Source organism: Notechis scutatus, chromosome 1 (assembly GCF_049901735.1).
Source record: "Notechis scutatus isolate UNSWTSFEM ecotype Mainland chromosome 1, rNotScu1.2, whole genome shotgun sequence".
Lineage (NCBI taxonomy): Eukaryota > Metazoa > Chordata > Lepidosauria > Squamata > Elapidae > Notechis > Notechis scutatus.
Window position 1 is genome coordinate 193,397,683 of NC_142009.1, and position 16,876 is coordinate 193,414,558.

At 39.5% G+C, this 16,876-nt stretch overlaps 1 protein-coding gene across 2 annotated transcripts in view; it reads right to left on the reverse strand.

Annotated features, from left to right (window-relative positions):
• CSRNP3 (cysteine and serine rich nuclear protein 3) overlaps positions 1–16,876 on the reverse strand; it is a 53,111-nt gene that overhangs the window by 21,200 nt on the left and 15,035 nt on the right. For both annotated transcript variants that reach the window (XM_087949804.1, XM_087949805.1), the window contains exon 2: positions 12,969–13,139. In XM_087949804.1, coding sequence (XP_087805930.1) covers positions 12,969–13,116 — 148 coding nt within the window. In that variant the 5' untranslated portion in view covers positions 13,117–13,139. The remainder of the gene's footprint in view (positions 1–12,968; positions 13,140–16,876) is intronic.

The window sequence follows — 16,876 nt, forward strand, 5'->3', positions numbered from 1 at the left end:
TTTATTGTAAAAATATTGGGACAAAATAGAGATGAAGATCTTTGCAAAATTTCCTTCCCAAGTCATTGCATACTTTACATTTGTCACAGATGAGCCAACAACCTTGCTTTGCAGCAAGAATCTTGAACTTATTTTTTTTCCCCTTTTGGCTGGCAGGCTGGTGAAAAGTGCCTTTTGCAAGTGTGAAATTACACTTCTATCTCATCCATTGAAAACAAGGTGCCTCTTGCATATCATCATCTCTGTAACAAGATGCCCACTGACTTTCAATGTTTTTTAAACAAAAAGGAAAAAAAAACCTTGATTTTGATCACCTGATGCTGCAATGATCGTAAGCGTGAAAAATGATCATGTCATTTTATTCAGTGTCGTAACTTTGAATGATCACTAAATGAACTGTTGCAAGTTGAAGATCACTTGTATAATACAGCCAGCCCCCAGATTTACCATTATCAGGGGTTGCCCAGGCTTGCTGGGGAGAAAAAAATACAAATTATTTTAAGGGCTTTTCAGAAAGTCACCAAGGGTAGTTCTGGAGAAAACTGTCTATCTTCCATTTCAAGAATCAACCAAACTTTCAGCTGCTCTTAGGTAAAGAAGTTCCTTTTGCATCTTTGGCAGGTAAAATCTACCAAGATTTCCAAAAATAGCCCAGGGAATTCCAGAGTCAGGAGAGGATGCTGGAAAGTGGGTGGGGACGTAGGAGAAATGGGTGTGGGGAGTGTGTGTGTAAGGCTAGTTAAAAATAAACCCGTGGTAGGAAGAGAAAGCCTGTATTGTCTCATTTGCACAAATCTTAGTGGGAATGACTGTCAAACCTTTTGAACTTTTTCAAGCGCCTTTTTTTAATCTCCAAAAAGAAGTTACTCGGTTACTAAGCATAAATAAATTGAGGTTTGCCTGGCTGAGATCCAAAGTGTGAACACTTCCCTCCTCAATTCCAGCTGTTTTCTTTATGTCAAAAGCATGTTATAATAAATGTAAACCACAGGGTTCCTCGATAGAGTATGGCAGGCTTTCAACCTGAGGGCGAAGTAACTCATTTACTGCCCTCACAAAAACAATTTAAGAAGAAATATAATCTTGAGGCTAAAAAGACAAAAAACATAGCATACAGGTAGTCCTGGATGTACAACAATTAAGCCCAAAATTTACGTTGCTAAGTGAGACAGTTAAGTGAGTTTTCCCCCATTTTACAAACTTTCTTGCTGCAGATGTTAGCTGAATCACTGCAGTTGTTAAATTAGTAATACGGTTGTTAAGTGAATCTGCCTTCCAAATTGACATTGCTTGTCAGAAGGTCACAAAAGGTGGTCGTATGTTCCCAGGACAGTGCAACTGTCATAAATATGAGCCAGTTGTCAAGCATCTGAATTTTGATCACAGACCATGGGATGCTGCAACAGTTGTAAGTGTGAAAAATGGCCATAAGTCATTTTTTCAAGTGCCCGTTGTAACTTGGAACAGTCACTGAACAAATGGTTGTAAGTCAAATACTACAAATGTGAAGGGAAAAACCAAGGAAGTTGAGTTTAGATGGATCGTGGATGGAATTCTCAAAATGAAGGAAGCAACAAATTTAAAGGAAAATAATCAACCATGAAACAAGTTATGAATGTGGTAGAAGAAAGAATATTTGCAAGAACAGAAAGGTATGAAGATATGTGTTGTGGTTCGCCGGCAGCCGGTGCAGATGGCAATGGAGTCGGACAGTGAGGAAGAAAGGGGACCAGTTGGGGAGTCTGGAGAGGACTTGGATGAGGGTCCTGCGTCTGATGCAGGGAAGGAGCCAGGACCATCTGGGAGTGGGGTGCTGCCTTTGGAGCCTTCGGAGTTTGGCAGCAGCAAAGCAGAGGACCCAGGGGAGCCTGTTCCCAGTGTGCGTGTGTGCAGAGCTGCTAGAAGGCGAGAACAGCTGAAACAGAAGGGGCGACGGGAGTAAAGCTGGGAGGTGATTGCCCCTCCCATGAGGGATAAAAGTCAGACCTCAATGGTGAAAGCTTTGCAGGAAGCAAAGTCGTTTGATAGATTCCAAGTCCTCCTTGAACCTCTGTGTATTCTGGTTAGTTTTTTCTGGTGCTTTGGTTGGTTTCTGTTATACTTAATTGGATACTTCTGTTTTTGGCAACATTCCACAGTACTGAAAGGAGTGTGTTTATCTGGGGGAACTGTTTATAATTAGTTCTGGCTGGGAATGAAAGTAATTCCCAGCATTGCAATAAAATAGGTTTTGCTTTTACGACAAGTTTGATATTAATTCCGTTTGACGAAGCCTGGGTCAGAACAATATGAAGTGTGAAAAGCAGTCGTAAGTCACTTTTTTCAGAGCTGCTCTGATTTAAAAACAGTCACTAAATGGGGCTGTTGTAAGTCAAGGACTACCTGTATTTTATAACTTGTATCTATTTAAAATAGGTTGTTTTACAAAGCGCAAACCCACAGAAGGTAATTCACAGATAAAATAAAAAAAACAGTTCTAAAAAAAAGTAGAAAAAAATAATAAAATTAACAAAAGCCAGTAACAAGAATAAAATTGACATTTCATTCAGTTCAAGTCAGAAAAAAGGTGCAGTTGCATAAAATACAACTCAAACCATGGTTACGGGGAAAGGAGAGATTTTGGGAGGTTTCCCACAGATTCATATTTTCCCCACAACAACAACCCCGTGAGGTGAGTTGGGCTGAGATGACTTTGGATCAGTCAGCCTCTCCCAGCCCAACCAACCTCATAGGGTTGTTGTTGTGGGGAAAATAGAAAGAGGAAGGAGTATTAGGTATGTTTGTTGCCTTGAGTCACTTATAAAGTGAAAAAGGTGGTATAAAAATCTAATAACAAACGAATAAACAAACTTCGCAACTTCCATGAAGAAAGCGAACTGAGGCTACTTAAGAGAAGTTCCTCTTTAATTCCACTCATTAATTTGTCTGCCCTATAAGGCAAGCAAGGAGGAAGTATATCCATTGAAGATTTTAAGGGCCACACAGGCTGAATCTCATTTTTCACATCACTTAGCTCAAAAAGGCATAAGCTTTTAAAGATTAAAACTGAGGTTTTAAATTTGGTTGCAAATGATCCAGCAAACAGCACAGCTGGCACAATAAAAGTATCACAGCCGCTTTAATGAGATGGAACTTTCCACTCGGAATCTCACCTTTTCAAAAGGCCCTTCAGGATAACAATCCCAGAACATTTATCCGGATAAAAGGTTACTATCATCTTAAACACATATAGTTAAAAAAAACACCAAATCCAACAATGGCACGTAGGCTTAAATCTTATTCCAAATATAGTTTTTTCTCTTTTTAAAAAAAATGTAAGACATGCCTTAATAAAGTTGGACAGCTATGATTGATGGGAAGTCTGTAAGAGCTCAGGAAAATGAATCTATCAGACCCTTCAAGACCACTAATTCAAAATCACAAGGAGCTGAATGTGTGTTTTTATACTTGCACAACCAGGGCAATATTACTGAACTGAATGTGGACAGCAGACCTTCTATGCTGGTATCTGCAAACTCAAATCCGAATGGATTTTAAATACTCTTTTAACTACAACATTACCTTTTTGCAAAGATATGTTCGAGTATTCCATGAATATTAACTCTTTTGACTCCATGTCATGCCTCTGGTGGAGACTAACTCTGAGGGAGAGGAGGAACAGCCGACAGGGAGTGGAAGTGTGGCTCCGGAGGTTGTGGAGGAGGCTGGGGAAGAGCAGAGGCTGGCTGGGCAGTCAGAGGAGGACCCAGGGCCATCCCCTCTACATCCTAGGGCACGCAGGGAGGAGAGGATAAGGGAGAGACATGATCTACTGGGGAGGAGAGGGCCTTGATCCTCTTCATGGGCTGCAGCTGTGACAATTAGATAAAAGGATGGACATGCGTATGGGTAAGTGCTGGAAACAAAGCGTGGAAATATCTCTAGTTTATTGTTCCTCTCTGAGTTTGGCATCCTTCCTAGTGTGTGTTCTGATATCTGTGGATATCTTCAAGACCTTATCTTTCCTGGTTTGTGTTGTTTTTTTAGTCTTTATAATTTAAACGGCATTTCCTCCTTCTTGTAACTGCTTGTGTGGGAGTTTTTTGTCTCCAGTCAAGGATATTTGGAGCTTGGAAGCAAAGTGAAGGAATAAAAGGGGCTTCACCTGTTTTTAGTGACTGTGTTTATTTTGTATCCCACCCTGGGTCATCACACTCCATCTCATGAAGGAGATTCCCAGGGTCCTTGGATAGTAGATATGTGACTCTGTTCAGTCAAGCCTTCCTCAACTTGCTACGCTCTACCATAAAGGGCCTTCCCCATCATTATTTTGTGTGTGCCAATTCTGGAACAGGAAGCTTTGCTTTCAATCACACATGCTCTTATTGCCCTTGGATAGACTACTATAACTCTACATGGGCCAGTCTTCATCTGGCTTAGCATTTAATTATTAAAGTGCCTATAATTGCCTATATCACACCACTAATGCAGATGCTGCATTGGCTATCGATCAGCTTCCAGTGCAATTCAAGGTGCTGATTATGCTTTAAAGCCTCATACAGGTAAATATAGCCTTACAACTACATTTGGGATCAGAATTTCCATTACTAAGCAAAACGGTTGTTAAATGAATTTTTATGACCCTTTTGCCACTGTTCTAAAGCAAACCACTGTGGTTGTTAAGTGAATCTTGAGGTCATTAAGTGACTCCAGCATCCTCCATTGACTTTGCTTCTCAGAAGCCAGCCGGGAAGGTTTCAAGTGTTGGTCACATGACCCTGGGATGCTGCAACTGCCATAAACACATGTTGGTTGCAAGCAACTGAATTTTGATTACATGATCATTGGGATGCTATGCAAAAGTGCAGAGAAGAGCAACCAGGATGATTAGGGGACTGGAGACTAAAATGTATGAAGAACAGTTACAGGAACTGGACATGGCTAGTCTAGGGAAGAGAAAGACCAGAAGAGACATGATAGCAGTCTTCCAATATTTGAGGGCCTGCCATAGAGAGGAAGGGATCAAGCTATCTTCCAAGGTACCCGAAGGCCAGACAAGGAATAATGGATGGAAACTGACAGGGGTGGGATTCAACCAGTGTTACTATTGGTTCGGTGATTACGTTTTGCCAGTTCGGTGTCTGCTGCTCTTCAGAGCTACCAGTTCTATAGAGCCAGGCAGAACCGGTAGCATCCCTGGAAACCCTGGAAACTAACAAGATGAGATTTAACCTGGAAATAAGGAGAAACTTTCTGACAGTGAGAACAATCAACCAATGCAACCAACAGCTTGCCTTCGGATGTTGTAGAAGCAACATCACTTGAGACTTTCAAGAAGAGATTGGACTCCCATCTGTCAGAAATGGTGCTTGGGCGGGGTGTTGGACTAGATGATCTACAAGGTCCCTTCCAACTCTGTTATCTGGTTATAAGTCACTTTTTTCAATGCTGTTGTAATTTCAAATGGCAAATGAATGGTTGTAAGTTGAAGACGATCTTCATGCCTTAAGACTTAGATATCTCTAAGGCTCCTTTCCCCAAGTTGAATCTGCCCATCCAGAGAGATCAGTAGAGTGTCAACCCTGAAGCTGACCTGACCGGAGCCATAGTGGACAAGGAGGGACAAGGACGGAGAATTAGAGGGGTTTGTGTAGCCAAAATAAAATACTTTCTCTTGAGAACCAAGGACATTCTCACACCTGTGATGACCTGGGGCATCACACAAAAATAACCAAGACACAAAAATAGAATAAAGTCCCTTTAATGCCTCCAACTTGGCCCCAAAGTCCAATTATCCTCGGCTGGATATCAAACTCTTCAAGAAAACAGTTTACGGAAGGAGTAAATGCAGTCCGCACCCAAAGTAAAGTTAATTTGAAATAAAAAAAGGCAACACCAACCACACTGAAGGAATTACTATGGCAGGCAAGGATGATTAATTGCAGACTTCTATCAGATAATGCAGCAACCACAGTTGGGAGGAAGCCAAAACATAGATAAGCTCCAACAAGAATAAAGCACGCTTTGCTTCCAGCAACTTTGCCATGCACAGTTTGTCCTTTTAAACAGTCCTCCCAGCTGCAGCCCATGAAGGTGATCAGGGCCCCTTCCTCCCTCATAGACCATGCCACTCATGTTTCTCCCTTATCCGCTCCTCCCTGTGTGCCCTAGGATGAAGAGGGGATGGGCTTGGGTCTTCCTCTGAATGCCCATCCAGCCTGTACCCTTCCCCAGTTTCCTCCACAACCACCAGAGTCACACTCCCACTCCCTGTTGGCTGTTCCATCTCTCCCTCAGAGTCAGGCTCCAACTGAGGTATGACACACCTAGACTGTAGAAGGAGGGAGGTCTCCAGATGACCAGACAGCATCTTGATTGGACCATGTGACTAATTGTTTGGGGTTTGGGAAAAACTTTCTCCTTTAACTAGGTGAAAATTGCAGGAACTTTACAATCTGTTTTCACCAGATATATGCCAATATGATTCTTCCAATAAAGCTATCTTTTGCCTCATAGTTTTGCCTGCTATGGATCTATTACTTGGAACCCTCACATAGGGAAGCCTTGCCAAGACCAAATCTGAATGAATGTCATGTACAGGGATCTTGTGATTGAATGTTCTCAGTTATGACACCCCGACTTCAGCAAACATATTTGAAACATCCCATGTTGTGTTTGCAAAATGTTGTAAAAAAATGGTTTTCTGGAGAGGCACTTGGGAACAAAATCTATGCCTGAATAGTGACCCCTCTGTTGTTTATGTTATTAATTTTTCGCACTTTAATTTATACAGCTTTGTAGTTTGCAAGCCACTCAAAAAGTGGTCTAGGGCAAAATGTTAAACATGCACACAAATAATAATATTTGACAGACTAGCAAAGGATTTTTGGAGTCATAATCTAAACATATCTGCAGGTGAGAAGGGCAAAACAGATTGGATTAAGAAAAGAAAAAGCAAACATAACAAAAGTATTTGTTGCCACCTAGATCCTCCCAATTTTTGTAGCCCAGATATGGTAGCCTTAATTAAATATTTTTATCATTAGATACAGTGGTACCTTGGTACTCAACTGCTTTGAAACTCATCAAATTTGGTACTCCACATATTTTATCACAAAAATTTTGTCCAGGTACTCATCATTTGTTTGGTACTCAATGCACAAAGTACAACTTGTCAGTGACGGCTGCCTTGTGACTTACTACATTATTCCTTATGTGAAACATCATTTACTCACCACTTTTGGTACTCGTTGCACCTCCCAGAACCCATTAACGATGAGTACTGAGATAGTACTATAAATACATTCGATATTTACAGTAGTACCTTGATACTCATCGTTAATTCTAATTGTTTCACAATTGAAGCTATTTATCTCTGCTTCTGAGGATGCCCAAGCATTAATATTTTATTTGGAAACTTTACTAGCATCCTAGAGGCTTATTCCCAAAAGTAATCCTAGCTGGATTGATTTTAATTCTGTAGGCATGATTTCCTCCACAGTGAGCTTTATAATCTGTATCTCAATTGATTTCATATTCCCTTACCCTAATTGTGTTCATTTCATGTACTAGAGAGGGTCATTTCTTCAGACAAAGCACGTTTTGGATTCAGTTAACATGCAAGATTCATAAACAACATCAGATTTAAATAAGATTCATATTGTGAAAGTCTTATGTAAATAAATACTGTGTGCAATGCAAATCAAGGAGAAGCAGAGGAGTGGAGACAGCTTTCTGATTCACTGAATGGCATCGAATATCACTGATTACAGGATTCTGCTGGTTTGTCTATCCAGACAAGGGATATACGACCATTTTTGACAATAGTGACATTCTTGCTTAGTTGCCAGATTCCAGCTGATGGCGAGGGGAATGTATTCAAACAGGAAGGCATTTGTACCTTATCGTATTATATACTTGCATGGAATTATTAGCTGCCATTCAGAATGCCAAAATATAGAATCCCCATGACAGCCAGCTCTTTTTTTCTGCGACAGCAAATGGGCAGCCTTAAAATCAAATAAATAAATCCCGAACTGATGCTTGGAATCACCAATAAGCTTGAGGCAAATGAAATGAAAGGAGAAAGGACAATTTTTAGTAGTTATCAATTCAGCGTTTGGGGATACCTAGAGATGACTTGGTTTCCTCTTGAACAAACATGATAGATTGTACATGCCATTACACCAAACTCTTATTTTAGATGCTCAAATGGTAAACATGGCAGCCAATCAGTCTAGGTTGGTAAAGAAGCTGTAGCAATTCACGCTCGTATAAAATCCAGATTAAATTAGAGGACAGTAGTTTGAAATTTATAGCAATGGATTACGTTTTAATTAGCAGTGTTCTAATATTTGAGGGGCTGCCATAGAGAGGAAGGTGCCAAGCTATTTTCCAAGGCACCCGAAGGCCAGGCAAGGGATAATGGATGGAAACTGATCAAGGAGTGATTCAACCTAGAAATAAGGAGAAATTTTCTGACGGTGAGAACAATCAACCAATGGAACAGCTTGCCCTCGGAAGTTGTGGCAGCTTCATCACTGGAAGCTTTCAAGAAGAGACTGGACTGCCATTTGTCAGAAATAGTGCAGGGTCTCCTTCTTGGGTGGGGGGTGGACTAGATCAGTGATCTCCAACCAGTGGGCCGGGAACCACTGGTGGTCTGTGAGAAAATTTTGGTGGTCCACAGAGAAATGTCACCCCCAAAGCACTCCCCAAAGCAATTAATGCAGGCTGCATGAGAACACAAGGCTGCGCTACCCACATGGCCCACAGGAACACAAGGCTTGTGTCACTTGCATTGCGAACAACACGAGGGGAGGGGGGAAAGGGCAGAGGGGGGAACTTGCCCCACTCTTCCCATGTGCCTCGCCTGGCCACTGGGCTGCTTCTTTCCACATCTTTCTTCTTCTGCTTTTGGCTACACGCAAGGAAAGCAGCAAAAGTCTTTCTCTCCCCCAAACTCCGCCAGAAATGAGTCTTTGGGGCCCTGCAAGGCATCCTGCTCCAAGAGGCTGTGACAACATGACAAGTCTCACAAAGACTCATTTCTGGTGGAGTTTGGGGGAGAGAAAGAAAGTCTTCTGCTGTTTCTGCTGCTTTCCTTGCATGAAGCCAAAAGTCTCTCTCTCTCTCTCTCTCCCCCTGAGAATGGAGCTGGAGATGGTATCCTATGATCCCAAATAAAGAGTGATCAATCAGTAGGAAAATGGGATGGGGAATTTTCCTGCAGACTTTTTGGGGGATTTTCCCAGGATCTCTAGCCCATGGGATTTAAAATTATGAGTTTGGTAGTCCCTGAGGTCCAAAAGGTTGGTGACCCCTGGACTAGATGACCTACAAGGTCCCTTCCAACTCTGTTAATCTGTAATCTATAATTAGTTGGGTCTCAGGGTCACATGAGATCAGGGATAGAGGGTTTTTTCAGCTATCAAATTTGGAAGGAAAATTTAAAACTTAAAACCAGTGACATTCAGAGGTTCAGATAGTCATTTTGCTCTATTTCTCTCCCTTTCCCTCTCCCTCTTTCTCTCTTTCTTGCATTCAGAGGTTTTTAAGTGGTGAAATGAGATGTAAGAGAATCTCAGCAAGAGGCAATTTATGCAGGTACAGAGAACTATAGGTTTGTGCATAAGATGCTATGGCTCCTAGACAATTCCTTCAAGTATCCAGATTGGAACCCAACCTAAACAAATTTTCTTGCTTTTGTTTTTAAACAGCATAATCATGACAAATGATTGCCTCCCCACTCAGAAGCAACCATAGGAAATCATGATAATGTCTAAATGCTGACATCTTTGCACAAATGACATGTTTATCACATCTGGTGTAAGCACATAAGCTGCATCAAACATGTCATGACATGTTGATGCACATATCATTGCTGGGCCCTCTCCTCTGAATCCCCATGTATGTATGCAGAGTTGTGTTTCTACAATGAGAACCAAGGTACCACTGTAAATATCAGGAATATATTTACAGTGATACCTCAGTACTCATCGTTTGATATTTAGAAAGGTTTGGAAAAGCAGTCACAGTTAGTTACATATAATATCAAGCAGAAATGTCTGTATTTCACTTTCTTCCTTTGGAACTTATCTTTTAGAGCTGCAATTATATGTCCACACTCGAGGAGGAGGGGTTACTTATGAAGGACTTTACTTCTGAAGGGCATCGGTGACCTTATTTATTTAGCTGTTCGACAGACAAAAACAATAATGATAAAGGAAAATATATATAATGAGATGTTAACTGTAAATAAGGACATGCGTGGACTAGAAGGAACTTTATTAGTTAACTTCTGAAAATGATGCAGAGTCTGGAATAGAGGGATGACTTCCACTTGGAAAAATGACTCTTTTTTTGGTTAATTAACAGCTACCTGACTTGTTAGGGACTAACTTACAGTAGTAACTTTAGCACAGTGGTCTCTTAATTAGATGCCTGTGACACGAGGAGAGGGAAAAACATTGTATAATGTTTGTTTTTAAAATATGTCTGGGTGCATGTGTTGTGTGAGAAAGAAAGGCAGGGAAATGCCCATTTATGTATGAGTCAAAACAATTAGGTTCAATGCACGTAACTGTAAAACGTAAAACAAACTTTTCAGCCAATTAAATTAATCACTTTAAAGTTGGCCTTCATGCTACTGGAAAACTACTTCATACAGCCATAATTTATTAGCATCATCATAACAGAATTATTCCTGTCTCAAGGAGGTAAGATATCAAGCAACTGTCAATGTACACCAGGGGCAGCACCATTTATAATATACTGTAATTTCAAAACAAATCTCAATGGAACCTTATGTGACAAACAGTGCTATCTACTGTAGTTGCCAATTAAGATTCTTCTGCAACTCAACTCAACTCGACAACTTAATTCAGCTGCAGCCCCATTTGAAGTGACATTATCTATAGCTGAACATAGCTAAATATGTTTATAAATTCTGTTCCTCCTTTTATAGCTCATCACATTGTGTTTTTCCTTCTTACTGCCCAGTGATTTTGCCAGTAAATTTTACTGTACAGCTTCTTACCAAAGGTATCCCACTTATCCCTACTCTCATTTGGATGGTTATCATCTTGCCATTCCTTTATATCCCCAATCAGAAGAACAGAAGAAATAATCATATAATAAATCAGACCATTGGTTCTTCTTCTTCAATACTGCTTAGGCAGAGTAGTCACACTGTATCTCAAACATAACCACCTTATTCAAAATAATAGATAGCCAAGGACAACAGAATGTAAATTATAATGATATCTTGGAGGCCAGAGAGAATCAACCTTCCTGGTAGTGTCTCTCTAGGATTTCAGACAGGGCTCTATTCCTGCTTTGCCAGGAAGAAGACGTTCCACACAAAATAACTGCTCTAGCATTGTCTCCCTCTCCTCATTTTCTCATTTATACACACTAGAATATTTCATCATTTTCTTTTCTTGCCAGGAAGCCATCAGAATTAACGTTTGGTCTTCAATACTTTCATACTTAAGTGTATCTCTGATTCAACTGATTATTAGATTAGTCTCATAAGCAGAAACCATAAACATGATTTACAGAGATGAGACCGCATGAGTAAGATTCAGATGACTGGACTAAATTGGCTTTCTTAGATTTTGCAAAGCCAAGTTCATTTGTATGAATTTTGTGCTTAGCATTTGATTACTCACAATTTATAATGCAAAGACTATAAAAGGACAGACCTCTTGCTCTCCCTCAACCTATTAAATTGCCATACAATAATATAAATTTGGATTATAAAAGTTATTATTTAAATTATAAACACTGATGAAAATAGTGAATAAGCAAATTAAACATTTTACCATAAACTAATATAGATAAATTATTGCTAGGTTGCTGTACTTGGGTCCAAGGTCTTCTACTAATCCTATTTAATTATTTAAAGTTCCATGAATTCTGCCCATTTTTCTAATCAGAAAAGTATACAGTATTCACATCAGCCAGTGAGACAGAACAATCTAAAATACAAATGACTTAAACTAATAATATCCATGAGATTAAAGTATACATAAAACTTTAAGAAGAGCATCCCACAACATTCTTTGCAGATCATGTTTTCTGTGGATCAGACAACCGAATGATGAATGAAACAGCTGAATAATCATCTGAAAGGCAAGCTTTGACGCAACTTGACAACATAATCTTGGAGACTGTTTTATATCCTTGTTTCACCAGTTTTGATGTCTGTGGACATCAATGTGCCTGCCATCATCTACCTTAGTGTCTACTAAACTCCCTGACCAAGTTTTTTTTTTTAAAGAAGTTGGAAATAAACGTGTTGCAAATGAAAGCAACAGCCTTAGTACCTGAACTGTATTTCCAACAATGACTCCTGATGCTACACAGATCTTAGAAGAATTGTCCATAAATAAAAATGGTAGCTGGATGGAGGCTACTGTCTTATTTGAAGGTGTGCCCCCGCCCCACACACACAAAAGGCAAAGTCAGTTGAAGTCTTGGGAACATGCTAGGATGTTAGGTGAATTTTGTGGAATACTCTTACCAATTTGTCTTAAGGGAATGGGTGTTTGGAGACTGGCTATGTCCTCCATGGCAAACATTTAAAGAGTGCCCATTACATAGTTTCAAAATTCCAAATATATGCATTAGTCTAAATATTGTAAAGCAACCTTGTTGCTCATGTCTGCCTGTCACAAATTTGATAACATATCATTCCTCCTTGATGGTCTGATGACTTCACTTCTTCACATGTACATCTCTCAGTCTTGCAATCTAAACATTCCAATCTAAAACCCAGTTCACACAAGCAATCTGCTCCATATGATGGAAAGCAAACAGAGGACACCCCCCCCCCCCAAATGCTCCAGTTGTGAGATGCCAGCTCTGGTATTCCATCTATTTCCAGTAGAGTAGAAAACTGGGTGAATACGGAGGAAACCATAGGCACTGACTTTCATTTGTCTATAATGAGGAAAGGGCCCTTGCACTGTAACTGTAGTACTTACGTGTAAAATGATTTGAAGTGGAAGGGTTGACACTGTCCCCACTCTCAGCACTTTCGCTGCTAGAGATGTCATCATCTGATTCCCGCACCGAAGAACAGGGTGAGGAGCCATCAACTTCTTCAAACTTCCTCTTTAAAATTCCACTCATAGCTGCACTATTGTCACATGTACCTGCAATGGGAACAGATGCAATGAAAGCCAAGGAACTTCTGACTGCAGACTAAGCAATTAAGATCTTGAGATCTATCCTCAATGAATTGTCAGTAGCATGAAGGTGTGTGGTGGACCAAGGAAACTTACTGTGCTTCCCTCCTCTCTCCTTTTAATTTTTTTTTAATGTAAGCTTCAAGCGGTAATATTTGAACCAAGGAAATTTAGTGATTTCCCCTCATTTTAATTTAAAAAAAAAATGAAACTGACCACTGAAATAATTGCTGTGAAAGCTATATTTTAAACATATATCTAAATTAAAATACCCAGTGCCATTCACATGGTGGTTCACTAAAGTTAGCTTCATGCAAAACTAATCCTTGAATCAATGTTGATGTTTGTGTGTATGTCCCAATAGTTTAAATTTGAAATGCTTTGGTTTGAGCTCAGATCATTTTTTTTTTCATGTACAAAACAGGCTTTGTAGATTATTTCAAAGAGTTCAAAGGTTCTGAAATGAAATACTTCTGAATGATCAAAACATCCTGTTGCAATGGAGAAAAGAAAGAGCTGCATTCTTCTTGTTTAGTTAGTCCTCATTTAGTGACTGTTAAAAGTTGCAATGGCACTGAAAAAAAGTGACTTATGACCATTTTTCATACTGGCCATTGCAGCATCCCCGTGGTCAAGTAATTTATACTAGGATAATCTGACAACTGGTTCCTATTTTGACGGTTGCAATGTCTCAAGGTCCCTTTTGTGACCTTCTGACAAGCAGTCAATGGGAAATCAGATTCACTTAACAACCGTGTTAGTAACTAACAACTGCAATGATTAACTTAACACTTTGGCCAGAAAGATCATAAAATGGGAGAAAACTCACTTAAATGTTTCACTTAGCAACATAAATTCTGGGCTCAATTGTGGTCGGAGGTGGAGGAGTACCTCTACTCTGGTTTTTTGCATAAAAGAAAGAACACATCCTGTCACAACGGGAGGTAATTAATTTAATTATGTTTAATAGTTAACCTAAATATTCCCCTTTTTGTCACAAAGATTAAATATTCAGAGATTCTCAATATTGAAAAGAGCCAGTTTTGGGAACTGAAACACAACTAGATAGTAAACACTCATGTCATGTTCCAGCCTGTCTTTCAGACTTCAGAGGAGCAAAGTATCATCCTCCCCAGACTGCATTCAGATCATGCAATTGACTCTCTCATGTGGCTAAAATATATATAAAACCAAAGCTGCAATATGAAAATTGTTTTTTAAATGCTTTAACTTAAAATCTTGACAACGCTTTAGCAAACATTCCTAATATTGTCATTTGAATATTTTAAATTCTCTAAGAGAAATTAAAGACACTTAGATAAGCATCTGTTTTGACTTTGTTTTCATTTGTGTTTCATTTTTGGAAGAGACTTGTATTATCAGAAAGGGCAGGAAATTTTAATGATTCTTCCTTGCCACTCCTTCTGCACTGTGGCCTCCTCTCCTGTTTCTCTCTCTCTCTCTGCAGAAATTTATGGCAGTAAATTTGTTCTCCTGCTCTACGTTTCCCAGCCCACACATTTCTGTGTATTTACACATTACTGTGTTCATTGTGGGAAGCTGACCTTCTACTTGTGATGAATTCAGTTCTTGTGGTCTGGAGGTTGTTGGGTTGTACCTCTATGTTTAGAAGTAAAACAGTTATAAATATTCATGAAATTGTCCGTCATCCCCCCCCCCCAATCCAGTGAGAAACAATGAAATCAATCTGTTCATGCTGTAGGCACCAACATGTCTCAAAAGGCAACTGCAGGGTTTTTCCCAAGGTCAAATCAAATCCGTGACAGAACAGGAATTTGAATTCAATAATTGCTGAGGGAGTAAGGAACAATAAAAAAAAAAAATGCTGAACAGGGCAGGAGCTAGTGCATATTATCTTTTTTGTTGTTGTTTGATACAGATAATCAAATAGCCTCTTTGGGGGGGGGGGGAAACCTTGTGAGTAACAGAGAATACTACATTACAAAGGCAAGCCATTGAAAAAACACACATTCGGATAGGGTTAAATGAATATTTTCAGCATGCCTCTTATTTATTTTCATTGCTATGGATCCCTTTTTATTCCTTCCAACAGGCAGCTTTGGGAATCCCTTGCTCCATTCTCTTACCTTGCTTGTCCCAACTATAGCCTTACCCATGATGCTGCTGCATGTGTATGCTCAATACTGTACTGCACACAGGCAAAGTTTGTAGTCAGAAGTAAAATAAGTGAGCCCCATCAATGCAGGCAACATTATGATGTCACAAGAAGATGGCTCAGGTCATAATTGGGTGAGCATATTTATTCTCAAGCAGGAGTTTTTCCATTCTGACATCCATTTCTACTAAATCGTTTATAAACAATATGAGTATGAAAGCAAAGCAATCATACTTTTTTTTTTTCTGAGAGAAGAATCCTTGACCACTATCTCATTTGAACTTGGAAGCTAAGGTGCCTGTTTCCTGGGTTAGGTTTATTCAGTGGCAATTTGACTTCACCTAAAATGGCTTGAACGTTGCATAAGAATGCAGAGATGTGCCAGATGAAAATACACTGTCACATAGATTTTATTTTACTTGTCTCTCTATATAATTTTTCCTGGAAAAAAAAGCCTCTGCTATATGGTGAAGACTGCAATTTTGAACAAATAATAATGTCCAATAAAGCTAAGATCTTTCTTAATTTACTCACATAGAAAGTTGATGTCAGCCCGCCCCCAAGTGCCAAGGAAAGACACGAGGAGTTAGAAGTAATTTCTTTTATTGCTCCTTACTTGTAGACAGAATCTTGCCAAACGAAAGCAACTATTTGCACAACTATAGATATGCTCTGAGAATTGTTAGAGATAATGTTTTAATTCTTCTTATTCTTATTCTTATTATTATTATTGCAGCCAATGTATCTAAACATTGCTGCCTCTTTGCAGTCTGGAATGCAGCTCCTCCTTCTTGGGAATAAAGACTACATTCCATCACAATTGATGAGTGCTTAAACCCTATAGTATATTCCATACGTATTTGAAAGGTATCAAACCACAGAAAATACAGTAACAAAATGGAGCACAAGGAGGATTTCTGCACATCGACCATCCATAATCAAAATGTTCTGGGCAAAGTACAAACTAGAAGTAAATTAGGGATGATGCCCCAAAAGCGTATACACAACATGCAGCCTACGTAACATCTAAATTCCTTAGTTGTTTGAGGATGAAATAAAAATGATAGTGCCTTAAAATAGGCATGCATGGAGATGGTCATGTCTTCAAAAGTGAGAACTGCAAATAGTAGCACCTTCTCTGATTTTCAGAGTTGGATACAGGAATTGCAATATTTTTGTTGTGGGTAACGGGAGAAATGGACTTAAAAAAAATTCCATGTTATGTCCAAGTGAGTTTCCCTTAGATCCCTCCCCTCTTTATACTTAGGAGAGAACTAGCTAGTGAACTAGCTAGCCAGCTCGCTGTCAGGCCAGCTGCTTGCTAACAGTTTGATTTAATGATACCCAATAGAGAGCCTGTGCTGTATGTGGAGGATCTTGACGTTGTAAAAGGACTAGTGAGTTCCCAGCAGAATATCCATAGAAGCCAGCCATCTGTGCCATCATCTTGTCAGGCAGTCTACTGTACAGATACCCTTCACTTTATATTCAGTGAGTCCATCCACAAGCCCAGAAAAAAGGATTAAATTGGCAGATTAATGATTATAAGCAAGCACGGTCTTTTCTT